A 17,562-nucleotide genomic window follows, 5' to 3' on the forward strand; every position below is an offset into this window, starting at 1 on the left:
TTTCTGCAGGTCAAAAGACTTCCTTACAAATGGCCTGATACCAAACAAGCAGCAGAAAGCTTATTTTACACTAAAAACCCCTTTTTTTCTGCTCTTTATGTCAGAAGTTTGGCCTATTTCGAAGCTATTTTACTTTGAGTCTATTCTACTTTTACATTATTACATGACATATACAACTGCGGATGCTTAGAGCTATATTTCTGGAAAAATAAACATAACCACTGACCAATGGGTAACACAGCAAAGGGAAAAGTGATGTGTTTTATGAATAAATTCAAAGCCTATTAAAGACTTTGTCCACAACCTTGCTTCTGGTAAATACCTGGAAAACTACAATCTCATGATCTGTCAGTGAAAAATATGTTAACAGAATCATACTGTGCACCAGTCTCCTACATACAGGGAAATATTCTCTTTCAGCAAAACTTAAAAATCTTTTTTAAAAAGTAAAACTTACAAAGCGTAAAGCTTTATACGTGACTCTTGGCTAGGGTATTTTTGCCATTAATTAAAAAGCAACATGAATTAATATTATAATATAGTCCAGAAGAATCTACAAAAAGTAAATGCCATCCTAGTGCACAGTGTTTTTCAAGTGGAAACTTAATTTCAAAAGCTGCAGTTCAGAAAAAAACAAGAACCTTTTATTCTGCTAGATAGTGCTACACTCCATTTGCAAAAGAGCTGTAAATATTACAGCAAAGCTACATTATTTTGATGAGCTTGTATAATTAAGTCTGTAAATCAACAATGCTTTGATTATTGAGTATTCTTCCTGCCTAACCATCACCACCAATTTTTCAGAAGTCATTCTGGAGTACTTGCTAAATACTTTTCACTATAAACAATGGCTTTATTTTCCCCTTTTCTGTTATTCAGTCTGATTCAGAGATCAGCACTGAAAGACTGCTGTTGGAAACCAGTATCAAATTTCAAAGTAACAAGTAACAACTTCAGGAGCTGAGAGAGAGAATCATTAGGACAACTGCAGGAACCCCCAAAATGATGCAGAGCATAAGAGAATACTGCAGAACATTTTTAGCACAAAGATGGCAACCTGCATGTGTAAGAATGAATAGAGGAAAGAGGGAGAACTACACAAACTATTTTTGCATATGAGTTCTGACAGGATAACTGTGCCATCTATCTGCATTTCTGTACAGGGAAGAGAAGTTACAGGTCTTATCCTAACTGGTGAACTACTATTTTATGTGCAGATTTACCACTTTTGCCATTTCTGTGTTGCTAACTCATCCATATTTCTAAATAAAAATACTTGTGAATTTCTAATTTTTCTAAGAATATATCATACAGAAGTACCTACAATCCAGAGAAGTCATACCTGCTGCCAAGGATTGGCTCCCCAGAGGTTCCCAAAGCAGAATAGTCCATGCCATAGAAATTCAGTCCTAAAAGTATTTTATTCCTCCATTTTGAATCAGGATCCAGTACTTCAACACAAGCTCGTACCCAGGGAAGGGGGGAATTTGGACCAGGTCTGTCAAGTTAGCAAAAAATCAAACAGATTGTCAGAAAAAGTACATGTTCACACTCAGCCTTCTCTTTTTGAACAGTAATTGTAAAAGAAAACTTTGGCACACAAAAATCAGTGAGGATGAACCTATAATTCTATCAATGTTAAATGCACATTCTTCTGTAGCTTGAAGTGCTGATATGCAAAACATGATTGCCCCACTCTTGACTTTTTGATTCAATTCTAAAGTGAAGAGACACAGAATTCCTTCCTAGAGGTAAGAAAAGGTTTCCCCCTAGCACATTGCTACTGGGTCTTGCACAATGCATATGCTATAATTAAAAATTCTATATGACTTCAGGTTTTTTTCTCAATGTTTTTAGAGCAATCTGGCAAAATATACTGGGACAAAATTGACCATTTACTTGCAGAAGGAACTATAAAATTAGTGACTGATAAGCAAGATTGTGTAACACTTATTTATAGGAAAAAACCTACAAAGTACCTAACAAAAACCTACAGGAAGAAAAAGAGCATAGCCTTAATACACAGAGTAATTGAATTGTCATGTAGGTAACATCAGGATACCGTGCTCATTCCATTCCTATCTCACTGGAGAGGAGAGCAGGCTCTTCCTCAAACATTAACATGACAAAAGGCACTCACTAGCATGGTAACAGGAAGAGGATATCCCAGCCTTAAAAATATCAACATCTGCTACTCCCTACTAATTATCTGCCTCAAAGCCTTCATGATACTTGTGCCATTAAAACTCAACATGCTAATACAGCAGAGTGAAGTTGCTGGGAACTGTGCTCATATTTAAAGGCAAATGAAGTATCAATTGTTTAAAATTAATTTGTTTGACAATGTTATTATTATTAGATTATTGCAGAACTGTGCTAAATAACTCAAAAAGAGTTATTTAGCCTGGAAAAGAGTAAGTTATCCTTTTAAAAGAATGCCTTTTTAGCTGCAGTACAGTCTTTCATAATATCCAAAGCCCAGATACACATTGCTGTTAAAAATGTACTTAGTTTTCAGCTTCTGGACAAATTGTCTATTTTAATTACTAACCCAGAACTTTAGTATCATACAAGAACAAAGCACTATCCACTTTATTAGAAAAAAAAGAATTTGTACCATAGATTTACCAGACCTCAGTAGGAATTAGCTCCTTCAATGCTCTTTCTGATGTCAGATGGAATCTTACCGATGTGGTGCTGAATAGTCGTACGTCATGAGACTGAAGCTGTCTACTGCTGAGGCCAACTGATCAAATTCTCTCTTTGTGAACATTCCTGGCTGGTTGGTCCTTTCAAAACAAAGCAAAACAGAAACAGGAAGAGATAAATTACAACAATGACCAGGCTTATTCTCTCATTTAGGTTTCATACCATTTGATCACATAAGAAAAATCTTTCATTCTGAGGTGGCCAAAAAATTAAAATATGCATTTCAGTGCCATTTTTGTAATAAACATCTAAGAAAAAAAAATTCAATGCTATGTAGGTGGCCAGTGGGAAGAATCATACTTCCACAGCATACTTACCAAATAAACATTTCCAGCATGGCTACAATATCAAATTGCCTTAGGTAGCAATCAATTGAACTCTAAAAGCTTTTACAAAACATTTAATTTCTTGGGCTGTTGAACTGGTTTTGACACTTACAAAACTAAGGCATACTTAAATAAATGGGTGGGTGCAGCTGTTAATAGAAAAATATAAACCAAAGGTAATTTTTTTATTAACCTCAAAAAGAACAATTTCAGTTTATACCATACTTAAGAAAGAAAACCTGTTTTCTTTAGACAAAAACAGGTCCATTTATTTCTTTGGGCAGGCGAGAAGAAAGAAGAAATCCATTCTATCACCATTTCTAGACAAAAGTCTAGTTATGCCTTCAGCACATCTTGGTATGAAATATGGAAAACCATTCTTCCCCCTTTGTCTTGCTTACTCTTGATTTACAAAATATAGACCTGGATTAATATATACCTTATCTTCTGGGTAAGGGGGTGTGTATTTTGTCTGTTTTGGACTCAGAGAGGCTATTGACTTCCTTCAATCATTCAAGATGGAAACAATTAATTCACACAAGCTGCCCAAAAACATTGAATCTCTTTCAAAGAGAATTTGTAATTTCAAAATAGCAGCACAAACAGCACAGCAGGCAACATAAGGCAAATCACATTGCAAAGATGGGACTGGACTAAAAGGGAGAAGCTACTGCCAGAAGAACCCTGTCCTCAACCAGAGGGCTCTGAAGCATGTTAACATGAGACAAACAGGTAGAGAAGCAGGATATTGTCCCAGATAATCTGGGACATAGGGGGACATTGTAAAAAAGAGATAAGGGGAAAAAAATGTACTTTAACAGCTAGCAACTCTGTGGTGCATCTCTGCCATTGAAGAGGCAAACTTATAGGATTGTACGAGATTCCTCTAGAGAGCAGAGGAGAGAGACTGGAGAATCCAGACTTTCCCAGTAGTACCAGAAACTGCTACTTGAGCTGGAAATTAGAAGCCAAATCTTGTCTAGGCAAGGTATGCTTTTAAAACCACTCACGTTCCATCTTAAATGAAAAAAAAAAAAGATGCTCAGTGACAGATGCAAGTAATAAACAGAAAAATCACATATTTTGACCTTTATCCTTTTTGGATCAGCATGTAAATTCTACATCCAACAATATGTGTGGCATGGATCACCAGAGCATAACAGTGTTCATTTATCAGTTTACAAGGACACTTTGCGTTCCACTGCATAAGGAAAGAGGTGAACAAAATGCAGGTTACAAACTAGGGCAGATTAAATCACATAACACGCCTGTCAGATTTTCAGAACTAGTGATATACTGGTCACAGGAAGGAGAAATCCCATTCTTTTCCTTCAAGGGTTGTAACAAATTTTTTAAAAAACTTCACTTCTGGAACCTACTGGTGGACCTCAGGCTTTCTTATAGTCATCTGCTTGTGATGTACTGCAATTACAAACTACAGTTGTTCTACAAGAATTAAATAAATACATCTTTGAAACAATGTTATGGCAACCTGGATGTCTGTGGGCAAAGCAATTTCCCAATGCAAATTCCAGCAAAACCCATTTTCAGTAAATTGATTGTGATTACTCCTGAAGGGAAAAACATAAAAAGTAATTATAATGTGTATTAGATATTAGGGCAAGTTGGATTGCTTTATAGATTTAGCCAGGTAGTACTTTAATGAAATTTGCATGTGTAACTTAAGAAACCCACAGGTTAAAGTAGATATTGCCATCATTTTCTCCAAAGCAATTTTGTAACTCAACTACTTCGGTTACAAGGGAATGCCATCTGAGTGGCAAGGGCACAAATTTCCAACTTGGAACAAACCCAGCAGCAATGAATATACTTTGTCCGTTAACATATAGCGTTAAAATAGTAGCATTCTTCAAAAAAACAAGCACCACTCACCAGTTCACTGAATAGTCAACTCTGCTCTAGTCAAGCACTTTGGGAAACTCCACTGGAACCAAACTAGGACTATTTGACTCATGCCTTTAGAATAGCTCTGTGTCAAGAAAATGGGCACTCAAGAATAAAACCCAAATATTTTTTCAACAGCTATTATACTTCAAATTGGAGGTTTTTCAATCATTCTGACATTTATGTAAACTTAACTCAAGGGCAGGTATGTTCTACTGACTACTTTGTTGAGAAATCCAGCAGGGAAAGTCAGGAGACTTGGCACAGAATATGCAAAGTCCATGAAAGTAATACTTTCCAAGTCTAAGTCAAAAGCTTGTCATTCTTCTAAACTTTTAATACCATTTCCAAAATAGTCAGTGAAGTGGCAGAAGCTTCATCATCATTTATTAGCTCTGTACAATACACATAGAATCACAGAATGATCAAATATGCTAAGTGGGAAGGGACCCACAAGGATCATCAAGTCCAACTCCCTGCACAGGACAGCTCTGACAATCTCCCCATATACCTGAGAGCTTTGTACAAACACGTCTTGAACTCTTCTCCTACGGTTCCAACCTAAACCTCCATAAATACAAAAAAAGAGCTTGTACTTACAGTTACCCTTGTTTGCTAAAACACTCAAGCCTAAATCCCACTGTCTTGGAGAGAATTTGGCATAACTTACCCAGTTAGCTGAATATTTCTAGTCTGCTAAACTGGGGCAGATTCCACTTTCACTTGGGATTATTTTTTAAACATGGCTTGTTTAATTTAAAACTTTATGAAGAAGATTAATAGACATTGCAGAAGGAGAGACAAGTGTAACAATTGAGTTTTCTCTGCAAATCTGCTCTTAAAACTTCCACTGGTCTAGAGCAAGCCAGGGCTCCTCTCAGCCTGTTTGCAAAACCAGACCCAAACTCTTCTACCAAGATCCTGAAACCCTCCCACAGCTGGGAGAAAGGTAATGATGTAGGAGGGGAGGAGAAAGAATGAAGACAGGATGGAGAAAGGGTGGCACAGCTGATACTCCCAGCCCCTCAATCCCCAGCCCTGGAGCTCCAGCCCCCCCGGATCGTCCCATGCCAGCACCTGCCCCCTGGGGCAGCACTGTTCCATGGTGCAGGGGTACTGGGGAAGCCACACAAGTGATGGGCCTGGTGACATTGCCCTGACCCTACTGGAGCACAGGGCACTGGGATGAAACCAGATTCAGCTATGGATATCCTCAGAGGGTTGAAATTCCCCAGCATGCCTGCTAGTACCAACTATAGCTATTCAGCATCCATGGAGGTTTTCAGTAATCTGGATTGAACAAAATACATGAATGTGAATTATAACCAACTGAAAAACTGAACTATATAAGCTGAATCTACAACCAAGCCTGCTACTCAGTGCATACCCCAATGAAACAGACACTGGGGAGAAAGGAAAGACAAGAGGACAAGACTGATTTTTCTGGGATTGCTGAAAACCGTTGCATTACACTATTAACAAGAACCTTTTTTTTTTTTAATCTGAGGTACTTGAGGGTTTTTTACTATTAAATAGGCCTTAAACTTACTCAGGCCTCATAGTCACAGGTTTGGTTTGCATTATTATAGAGAAAGCACTGGAGTTTTTAGCTCCTTTCAAATGAGTTTCAATGTGGCAGTGCAATATTATGTCTCAACCTATGCAACCAGGCATTATATTGTATTTTTATGTCTTCTTTATCCAATCTGCTTTCCATGTTTTGATGAAAGAGCTTCTCTGGCAATGATAAATGCTCTGGTGAAAAGCAGATGCAAAGCTAGGAAGCGTTCAGACTTGAGTCATCACTCAAACTGCTTTTCTGATTGACAATTCAGGATCCAAAAATTCATCTTACACTCATGGTCTACTTTCAGTAGAGGGTATGTGGTTTATTTTTTTTGGCATGTATATTTCAGGCAGGGGAAATATCTAAGCAAGACTATACCAATGCAAAGTATGAAGTGCATAAATAAATCTCCATAAGAAAAGACATGAAAAGTGTGACAGGTATCAGTTCTGTCGCTTAAAGAGTGACTTGAAAATGCTCAGACACTGGCAATGAGGATGATATAAAATTCCACAGTAAAAGGAAAATCAAACTCTAGCCTCTATCTTATACAATTAATATTTTAAACTAACAACTTGTGGTGAATGTGTTTTCCTTGCTATTGAAAAGGTAAAGCATCTCTCAAAGAAATGAAGCTTTATTTTTTTTCTTTCGGGTTTGAAACAACTGTTAATAAGGAATGATATTTATCCCATATATTTCAATTTTCTGTTCTTAAGAAAAATCTGTAGGATTCTATTTCTAAAATACCAGTCAAATGTAAACACTCGCTTAAATTTCTTGGACCAACAAAATTTTCTAATGGATACAATATCTGTTCTTTATGGTATTTAAAAATATTTATTAAAATTTGTAAGAAATATGGACTTAGCCCTGTAAAAATACATATCTGGAATTAATCTAAAAAGTGTCTGTCACTCCCGCTCAACATTTAAAGGATAAGGCACCATACATCAGGAATTCAGAGAGGTAATTCTCTACAAAATCTCTACAAAAATTTCTGCAAGTAGAAACTATCAGTGCTGGGAAATGATTAACACTAAGGATAGGAAACAGAGCATGAGACTGCTGGGTGTGCAGAAAGGGGGTGGAGGAACAAAAGGACAGTGCAAAGAGAAAATTAGAGTTTTCCTTTCCGGTTAATTTCTGTTTTAACCTTAAGTGGACATTTTTTATGCTGTTATGCATTTTCCTTTTAACAAACAGTAAAGAAGCTGCCTTACATAACATCCACAGAACTCCTTCCCATAAAATGCCTCAGGACAAGTTCTCCCTTCAAATAAGGGAGCAATGGCAACCTGGCAGAACTCACAGAACGATGATTCCCCTGAGAGCATAAGTCTTATTTGCACACATTCCTGAGAATCTGTCAACATTTCCCAATGGCACACTGCCACATGTATATACAACATCCCCATTATTGGGACAACATCACAGATCTAGAAGAAACCACCTGTTTTCCTTGGTATTTCCATATACACAGCCTAGAATTCCACAGTCTCTTTTTAGTATTCTATCTTTTAATGTCTAAAATAACTGCAGGGGGGTTTGTTTCACAGCCTAGAATGTTTATTACCTGAATCTTCCAAATTACATACAGTTATATGTCTCAAAATTCCCAGTAACGCTTTACTGATAAGTATTTTTGTAAGGTTTTGAGTTTGTAGTCTTTCATATTGAAAGACTGGAAAAAAATACTTCAACAATGAAAGCTGCTTTCATTTACTTTCAAATGAATCTACATTCTCAATTACTTCTTGTCTCACTACAATGACTCTCAAAATGAAATAAGGAGAAAAAAGGTCTTTTAACTGACTGCTATTCCCTGCAAGTTCAAACTGCATTCTTGTAGGGTTACCTCACCTTCACCCTCCTTTATAAAAGAGAGGTTTCCTGTCTCCTCATCTTTGAATAGCCTTCATAATGGAAAACTGATTGATTTTCTGTTTCCACTATGATTCCATTTTAGAAGTCAGCCTCTCAGTAATGACTTAATTTTCTTGTCATGTATAATTTTCTGTAGAGCAACTGTTTGCAAAGCTTTCTTCATCTTGAGATATTATTGGTTTTCATAGCTCGTTGCAGGTAGGAGCACTACAAGATAATGCTACTGCATTTTATGAACACAGACCACTGAATTCAGTTCACACAAAATCACTGAATAAAAATTCACTGTTTCTTCCTGCATGAAGTCTGTTCTATAGAAAACAGAAGAAAGAGCTAAATGACTACTCTGTTCATCACACAATTATAGGCATTGATAATGAAACAGTCAAATGTGTAACCAAGTTCAATCTGAAACCATTTCCTTTTCCGAAAAAATCCTTGACAGTTTTGTAACTACCCTTTCTCATGTCAGGTTTTTCAAAACTCTCAGGATGACCGCTCACTGAAGTAATTTTCCACTATCAGTACTTAGAAAACAATTCTACATGAATCCTGGTTTCCATGGATTTTTTGCAACTACATTTCTGGTGTCCTATAGATGTTTCACTTACAATGCCCTCTTACAGCTGGGTCTAGGGGAAAAAACAAAGATCTTTTATCTTCATCTGTCCAGGTACATTTTCATAAAGTAACAGGAACCTGACTATTAAAATTCTATGCCTATCTCAATTTGGCTTGAAACTGGTCAAATGCCAAAGCAGCTTTAGCAGAGAGATGAAAAGTGTAAGAGAGAAAGCTTACAAACACCTTGTTACCTCAGAAATCAGGCTAAAAACAGAATTAAGGTCTGTCTACAACAGCACTGTATGAAGCAGCCAAGTCAGCAACAGGACCTTGAAACAATACTGCTTTTCAAAGCCATGAACAATAATTACAGATGTAATCCCTGCTGTCAAAAGAACATGACCATATTGAATGTTTAACCAACAAAAAAAAGATCCTCAGGTAGACAAGAGCAGACTTCTACATAGTGGGAGATGAATTCCATGCAGCTGAATGCAGACTGTAAAAAGCACAGCATGTTCTCCATCTCTGACTTCTCTCCCACAGTAAGCACATCCTCCCAGACAACAGATCAAGGCTTTTGCAGAAATGCATGTTATTCAGGCATTTCAGAAAATGCACATGCTTACTGCAAACTCAAGTACCTTCTCTAGCCTCTGAAATACAGATTTTTTTTTTCTCTAATTCCTTTCTAAGGACAAAATGTTGCAAGAGGTGAAGCATGATCCAAACACAGTATCTGATCTTGTGGCCTACAAACCCAGGTCAATATGACAAATCATGGACTGTACATTTCAAACCCAAAAATGTCCATTGAACCACAATGTTAAGGTCAGTCCATTTCAGGAGAAACAAATAACACAAATGCCAAGTTAGTATAAATTTCTCCTCACAACTTTTTAATGTATTTACAATCTCTGTACAAAAAGTCTTATTCCTCTTAAAATAGAATTAAAAATCAAACTGAAAGGTTATTCCATAAAACCAGTGTGATCACCTCTGGACACATACACTCTTCCAGTCATGGTTATTCATCTGGTTCTACTCAGAGAACACTCTGCCAGTTTCACACACTAAAGTGCTGGAACAGATAAGGGCAGAAACAAAAGCAGGAGGCTGCCTCCCCTCCCAATTAAAGCCCATCTTAACATCTCCAAATCTCATTTTGCTTACATAGTATGAAAGGACATCTTATTGTTAATAAGTCAGAGAAACATCATCCCAAGAGACAAAAATTACAAAAGAATGAGCAAATGAGAAAGGAGAATTTTAATGGAAACACAAGAGATTAGCAGTTCATTTGATAATGATAATGATTCTAATGCTAACTGCTTTAGCAAACCTGGGCTAGACATTAGGGAGAACCTTCTAAAGGTGTAGGTAGTCTGGGAGTTCTGACATCCATTCATGTGTAGATTTTAAGAGTTTTGCTAGATAAACTTCTAGTAAAATTAATGTAGTTATAGTTTATTTTGACTTTTTAAAAATTATTTGCACCTTCCAAAACTACTACTTGCACTCTATTATTATTCTGAATATTATTATTCTGAATAGTAGCTTAAATACAGAGGTAAAAACCTGCAACCCTACCTGTGCACTGTCTTTTTCTGGTGCACTTATTTCAGCAATGCTGACACTCAGGTGCCTTCAGAGCAAAAGGGTTCTTTTCTGCCTTCAGAGCAAAAAGTCCCTTATCCACAGAAAATATCATAATTTAAAATAAACAACATCTCTACTGAAGACCACAAATCACATTACTGAATGTGTTCAAAGTTTCTCAGTGGCAAAAATCTCTCTACCAAATTCTCAAATAAGGAAGACTAATATAGGTATTTTAAAACCAACAAAACCTAGACAGCTCAAAAGCAAGAAAAGTGTAACTGAGTGCTACAGATTCACAACACAGAAGCCCTGGGAGTGGCTCCTTCATACACTCTGAGTGCTTCATATCACTGGGGGACTGTGAATTTTAACAGACTGACAAGTGAAAACTTGCTATATTTTTATCAGGAAGCAGAATGGTATCTCTGTACCTAATGAATTTTTTGCAGAACATTATGGGCTGGCACTCTTCTTTAATACACACATCCCATCCCAGCCATTGTCTTTGCAGTCCTTGCTCTTCAAATAGGGAGAAGCACAGATCTGTTCTTGCCATGGAGTAGCCTACATAGTTTTCATGAAGCCAAACTAATTACCTGTAGCCCATCTGGTTTAAACCAGTAACAGAAGTCAAGAAGGGGAAACACGCCAAGCAATATATGCCCTGAAAAGAAAGCATGAAATCTCAGCAGGCTAGGGACAAATAAGCCTGAAAACTGCTGTCCTCAGAGCTGAAGCACACTGGCAGACCAGTCACTTACAAATTCTTAAGTCAGAGTGTAACTTTAAAAATACAGTGTATCTAAACTCTGAAGTCAACATAAGAAATACACATCAGACAAAAACAGATAATCTAACTACCAAATAAGAAAAAAATAATTTTGACACTTGCTGTATTTACCAGTTCCATTTTTTGGGAAAGTCAACTCATCTCCTTTCACTCTGTTTCCATTACATTGCTTCAGTCTCTTCATAGGAGCCATTTAAGAAGGACTATGCACAAATGAACATCCACTGTGTCACCATTTGCTTCTCCTAATTTCCAAATTATTCTAGTGCATTTCATGCCAGGGCTGAGTGCCCAGGCAAGCCATGCTCCAACAGCAGAGCATCACGCAAAGCAAGCTTGTACTCTGGAACATACGAGTCTCATTTAAAAACTCTAACACACCAAATGTAGCCTTAATTCCTCCTTGCATAAAATGCTCACCATTTTTCTTCTCTTTGTTTTTTGGAAAGTTTTCCAACTTAATACTGAAACTTGTGTAGTAATTGCTCTACACCAGCTGGCTCAGAATTGGTAGAGCTACAAACGACAGATATGCAGAGGAATACATTCCACCCTTCTTCTCTTTGGCTGCTGTTAGCTGACCTACAGATTATTCCAATGATTCTCCCCAGAGGGAATTCAAAACCAGATGTGTGCACTTGCTTCAGAAGATGTCAGTAGAGTCAGACCTTCGCTGCGTTGATTTTATATTGTAAGGTATAATCTTTAAAATAGTCTGTTCTAAGAATAGATTTGTTCCTCTTGAGTCCTTTCTGAATCTATGCAAAATGCATGGAACATCTCATGGCTGCAGTCAGAGCCAGGCTGTACTGAGCTGGCAGCCCAACAAACAGGACCAAAACCAGGGAAGTCATCAGCAAGGGAAACAGATGTAGTTTAGGGCCATTAACATGCATCCAGACTTACTGTCACCAACAAAATTCGCTTTAAAAAGAGAAATGACTGACAAACCTATACTTTGAGCCTTTTTACAGGGAAAAAACATGAGCCCAGTAGCATGAATGAGTAGGATTTAACAGTATTACCATAATTTGAAGACATTATTAAACTTGCTCCAGTAACTGTTACTCAGTAATCAGTAATAATTTCCTACTGAGTCTTCTGTTCCCCTCAGTATAAATTCATATCTCAAGCTGTATCTTGTGATCCAAATCAAACATATTATACAGGTTCTCTAACATGCAATAAAAATGACTACACCAGTCAGTTAGCCTAGACAGCCCTCTAAAGAGTCATTTCTGTGCCTTCTTGAGTGCTGAATTTTATGCAGATGGCCCAATTGCAAAACTTCTTGATATGTAACTGTACTCCCCATATTCCTGACAGTCCTTTTTTTTTAGGATACTCACAGGAAGATGGACAACCATGGGAAGAATAGAGGGCAAAGTGTTATTACCAACTAGGCACAACAAATATGAAACTGCATATCTAACTTTCAAATTTTCCCTCCCAAGTCCCATTTTCTGTATACTGCTTGTCCAATGCAGAGCATATATGATACATACTTAGTAACAGTACAGTAAATTAACACCATTTTTAGAATTACTTGCTTTTTTGTGAGCTCATTTGTCAAATTGGAAAGAAAAGTCAGAAAGATTAGACGTGGAAAAATTAATCAACAGTATTAGTAATTCCAACAAAATAAGATTATTATGACCAGGTTTCTCACAAATATTTTAACCTCTCATAATTATAGGTGTATCTATTGGTAAAGCAAAATCCTACTTAATAAACAGTATTCTACAAATTTGGTTGGTTTTCTAATATACTGTTATTTGACAATCTGGTAATTGGAAACTTCATGTGGAACAAGCAATATGTTTCCTGCTGGTTTGATCCAGCACTATTTACTAACCAAAATTTCAACATTCCACATTCTGTCCCACATAGTCCTTCCTGAGAATGATGTTAAAAGTAAGTGACAGTTCCCATTTCACTCCAAAACAGACACATGTTAGAAGCTGCTTATAATTTCATTGAATTTGTTTATCATACATTATCATAAAAATTACCCTGCTATTTACTTGTATATTCTACATCAGAATTGGTACTCGCCAGAAATACTTATAAGGGAGACAGTGTGTATATATACACTGGAATAGCAAACCAACAAACACATCATTCTGTATACACAAAGTTATGGCAAGGCAATTGAATCTGCAGCAACTTCTAAAGATGACAGATTACTGATATAAAACAAAAATGTAATTACAAGCATCTGTTCACAATCAGTTTCTAGAACACCAAAGCACCTATTTTCTTTATGCAAAACACTGGTCAATTGTGGCATGCATTAGGCTGAGGAAGTGTGAGGTCGATGAGCAGCTATTCATTGTGTGTTCTTCCTGCTTTTCAGTCAAATATGTAAGTGTATTTATAAGAAAGTCAGAAAAGAGCATGACAGCACAAAGAGAAGGGACAACATGTCTACCCTCCTGCCAATCTTTCCAAGAGGCAGAGTAGCAAAACCAAGCTGGTATCAACTGCTACTGGATAGGAGTAATGAAGACTGCATAGATTCTGGTAATTTTCATTGCACAGCAGCTCTACAAAGAAAAGGCTAAAGTACTTAAGACAGTACTTCACATCCACACTGTTTTTGCAGCAATAATAAAGAATAAACTGAGTAGCTAAAATGTTAATTTTGAAGAAGTGGCAGTTAATGCTGGAAAATACTGATAAATACATACCTATAGAAGTTTTAAGTAACACAAAGAGGAGCTGTAGATTTTTTTTCCTTACATATGCAAATATGAAATCCAAAGCTGGGGATGCTTGCTGTGTTTTGATGAGACAAGAACATACATTATGTTCAAGTACTTGAAGATAGAGAGTGGTTTGGGTTCCTGTAGCTTTAAAATGAAAGCAGCTGCACTACAGCTGTGCATCTCAAGAAGTCAATAAAGACAGAATTTTTTCTAGAAGCTGTGAAGCTGTGAGGTTAAGTGTACCTTTTATCAGGAAGAAACATGTTTGGTTTTAATTTAAATACTGCTTTGATATATGCTGTCAGAAACCAGTCAGGAGATAACAAATTATTCCAGCTAAACTGTATGCAATTTGCCAACAGCAGCATTTTTTGAGAATGTCACGAGGACAGCAACAGCTCCAGCAGTTTGTTTACAAAGTGCTTCACTCTTACTAATAATCCCCAACACTGTGTCCCACAAGGCTGAATGAAACCATCTTGCTCACTGACCTCTGCTTTGTACTGGCAGGCATGTTATTAAAACACAGCTAAGAACAGCAGCTATTTTGCATACAATTACTTAAATCAAGGATCAAGGTTTGACATATCTGGTTATTATTATGCTAGACTTGACAAAATTACTGAAAGTATAAAGCTACTTTGTGTTACCTGAGGCTTCTTAAACAATTGAAACAATCTCTTTCTAACACTGTCTTCCATGCATTTTAATTATGATTGATACATACAAAGCTCCATAGTTTTAGAGATTTTTCAGCAGATTTTTGATATTTTTTCTCAGAAATGCAGCAGTAGCTACATCTGTAACTCTAAAACTCTTAAAAGTGGGGAAGGTGGGGAAATGACAGAGAAGATGAAACTGCTGCAACAGGCAGGAACTTGTCACCCTTGCCCCCTATCCCTTAAGTCACATGTTCAATCAGGTGGAAAGATGACAGGCAATCTTTTGTGTCATGTGCCCTGTTTGCCTAAAAGGTTTCTACTAGGGAAGGTAGGATGTGATTCCTGTAATCCATTTCTCTCTTGGACTCCTGGAGACTCCTCAACCAATTCACCTCCTTGTGGAGTTCCTTGAGGGCTTTCTAGTTCAGGAAACCCCCTGGGCAGCACTAGAGTGCCCCACCACAGATCATGCTGGCAGGGCAGCCTCTCACCTCAGCACCTGAGTTTACTTGTTTACTTCACAGTTTACTTTCTCTCATTTATGAATTCTGTACAACATTAAGAGATAAAGAATCATCTGTTATTCAAGAAGCAGCTACTGTCTTGTAGCCTGAAGAGATGTTAAAAAGATATCCATCACACAGAGCAAACTGCCTAGTGCATATCCTAACCATCAAAATGTCAATAAAGACTATAGTGTTATATTATGAAATGACACAACCAATGCCATTTTCACTTCTACTTTGCCCAAAGCATTATCCTTCAGGGGATGATAAAAGCCCAAGGAAAGCAATCACTAACAACCTAAATATAGGGTTATTTAACATTGTGTTTAACAAAATGAACAGCTTTTAATGAGTGTATACTGAGACTTAACATACTTATATCACATGTCTAAAGTCTGTAATAAGCTACAAATACCAGGAAGGCAATGGTTAAGCAGCCATGGATAGATTGAGAACCCCTGTGAAGAAAACACCATACCTACAGCTTCCAGAAACTTTTTGTCTTTGTTCTTTCTCACAAGACAGCAAGAAACAGAAAAATTACTGATGCTCCCTCCAATGATAGCTTATGTATATAAACCTTATTTTCTTTACTCATTATTTTCTTTATAGTAATTGGGAAAGACAGTGGAAAAAATGGTTGCTGAACCTGGACAAAACATGCAATAACCTAGTCAGATAAAACTCAATTTACTTGCACATAGAAAAGAGTTACGACACAAAGTTTCACTTTTTGCTTTGAGAATGTTTCTAACATTATAAAGAATTTAAGTACAGAGAAACAAAATAACCGACCCAATGCCTGTGACTTATAAGAACAGGTGCAACCAAATTTCAAGGTCCATTTGCCATATTTATTTTTCCCCCCAACACAGTTATGCAAGTGCATATTTTGGCATAAAGGTAGTTTACTCCAGCACAGATACCCTATTTGGAAAGAAGTTTGTGAAATCAGTATAAAAACATTCATACATCTTTTCCCAGTATAAAACACTGAATTGCATATACTTAAGTCAGGATTTTAACTAAGCCCAGGATTAGTAGGACCAATGGAGTTACTCACCATCAGCAATGGACAGAATATGCCTGGCTACCCACTGATCTTACTGAAATGATGCCCATAGTTTATACATGCATCAATGTCCATGCACATTATAAGCAGTAAAATTCTAACTTTTTGAGACATTCTGTTGAAAGACAGAGTGGAAGTCTTCAGCCAATCATCTGCTCTAGCAAGCACTTAAACACCACTGGAATCCTTGCACATCTCTTCAGACATCTGCAACTGCAAGACTCCAATCCACAAGGGAGAATTACATACACACACTTCATAAAGAATAGCTTTGGCTCCTGCTGTTCCTCTCTCTTGTAAATCATTAACATTTGCAGGAAAATCATGCAATTCCTAGACATCAGGTGGATGAAAACACCATCTCAATCTCAGTTTTCTACCATGGGAGTTCTACATGCATTCTCTGTGACAGTAAAGCTTGCTAGAGAGATTCCTGCCTCCTAATCAACAACCAAATACATTCCCAAGTCTTGATTACCCTTGATTATGCCAGCTCAACTGCTTCTGGTTAATGTTGTGAAAAGCTATAAAATGTGTGGATTTAAAAAGAGTGAAGTTTTCTTTTAGACCAGAACATTTTACAAACAAACCAAAACCCAAAGGCACCACTGGAACCTTCGGTTACTAAAGCAAGGTTCAGTAGAGGATTGGTCTCAGTTTTTGTTGCAAAAGTTGAATTTGAGAAGTTAAACAGATGATCCATGTTTTCTTCCTGCATCCCACACTTGATCTCATGTGCAGTGCTGCATTTTCCAGATGGGTTTTCCCTATGCAAACTGGTATTTTTAGCTCTTAAGTGTCTCCTTTCAGATAGCATTTGCTGAGAGACTGCTTTGATCTTAATGCATATCAAAAGAGTCTAAATTACAATTTCCTAAATAAACTGCTTACATTTGACTATGCTCTCTTTAAATTTTAATCAGGGTAGAACAAAAAAGGGACAATGTTTCAGCTCTTAACATCCCAGTTGGCTAGGATATTCCACACACTGCTCATGTCTCCTCTATCAGTCTATTGCCAGCTGCTGAACTCTGATCTATTATTTCATTCTTGATGGTACTTATTTCCATGCCTTTTGCTGAATTTTTGATTAACAGTCTACAGTGATTCCAAAAACTAAAGAATGTAAGATGCATTAAAACACACTTTCAACCATGGGGAAGTGTTAAAACCCAAAATTAATTTCAAGGCACTAGATATTTAATACACAGTAGGAGGTGCTTTTCAGTTGAAGCCTTGTATCCTATAAATCAAATATTTTAAC

General features: G+C 37.0%; 1 protein-coding gene across 2 annotated transcripts in view; it reads right to left on the reverse strand.

Moving 5' to 3' along the window:
* The window catches only part of CHID1 (chitinase domain containing 1), a 97,017-nt gene that overhangs the window by 58,056 nt on the left and 21,399 nt on the right, over positions 1–17,562 (reverse strand). For both annotated transcript variants that reach the window (XM_031055787.1, XM_005419511.2), the window contains 2 exons: positions 2,688–2,789; positions 1,343–1,498 (listed from right to left, as the gene is read on the reverse strand). In XM_031055787.1, coding sequence (XP_030911647.1) covers positions 1,343–1,498; positions 2,688–2,789 — 258 coding nt within the window. The remainder of the gene's footprint in view (positions 1–1,342; positions 1,499–2,687; positions 2,790–17,562) is intronic.

Source organism: Geospiza fortis, unplaced genomic scaffold (genome assembly GCF_000277835.1).
Source record: "Geospiza fortis unplaced genomic scaffold, GeoFor_1.0 scaffold66, whole genome shotgun sequence".
Taxonomy (NCBI): Eukaryota; Metazoa; Chordata; class Aves; order Passeriformes; family Thraupidae; genus Geospiza; species Geospiza fortis.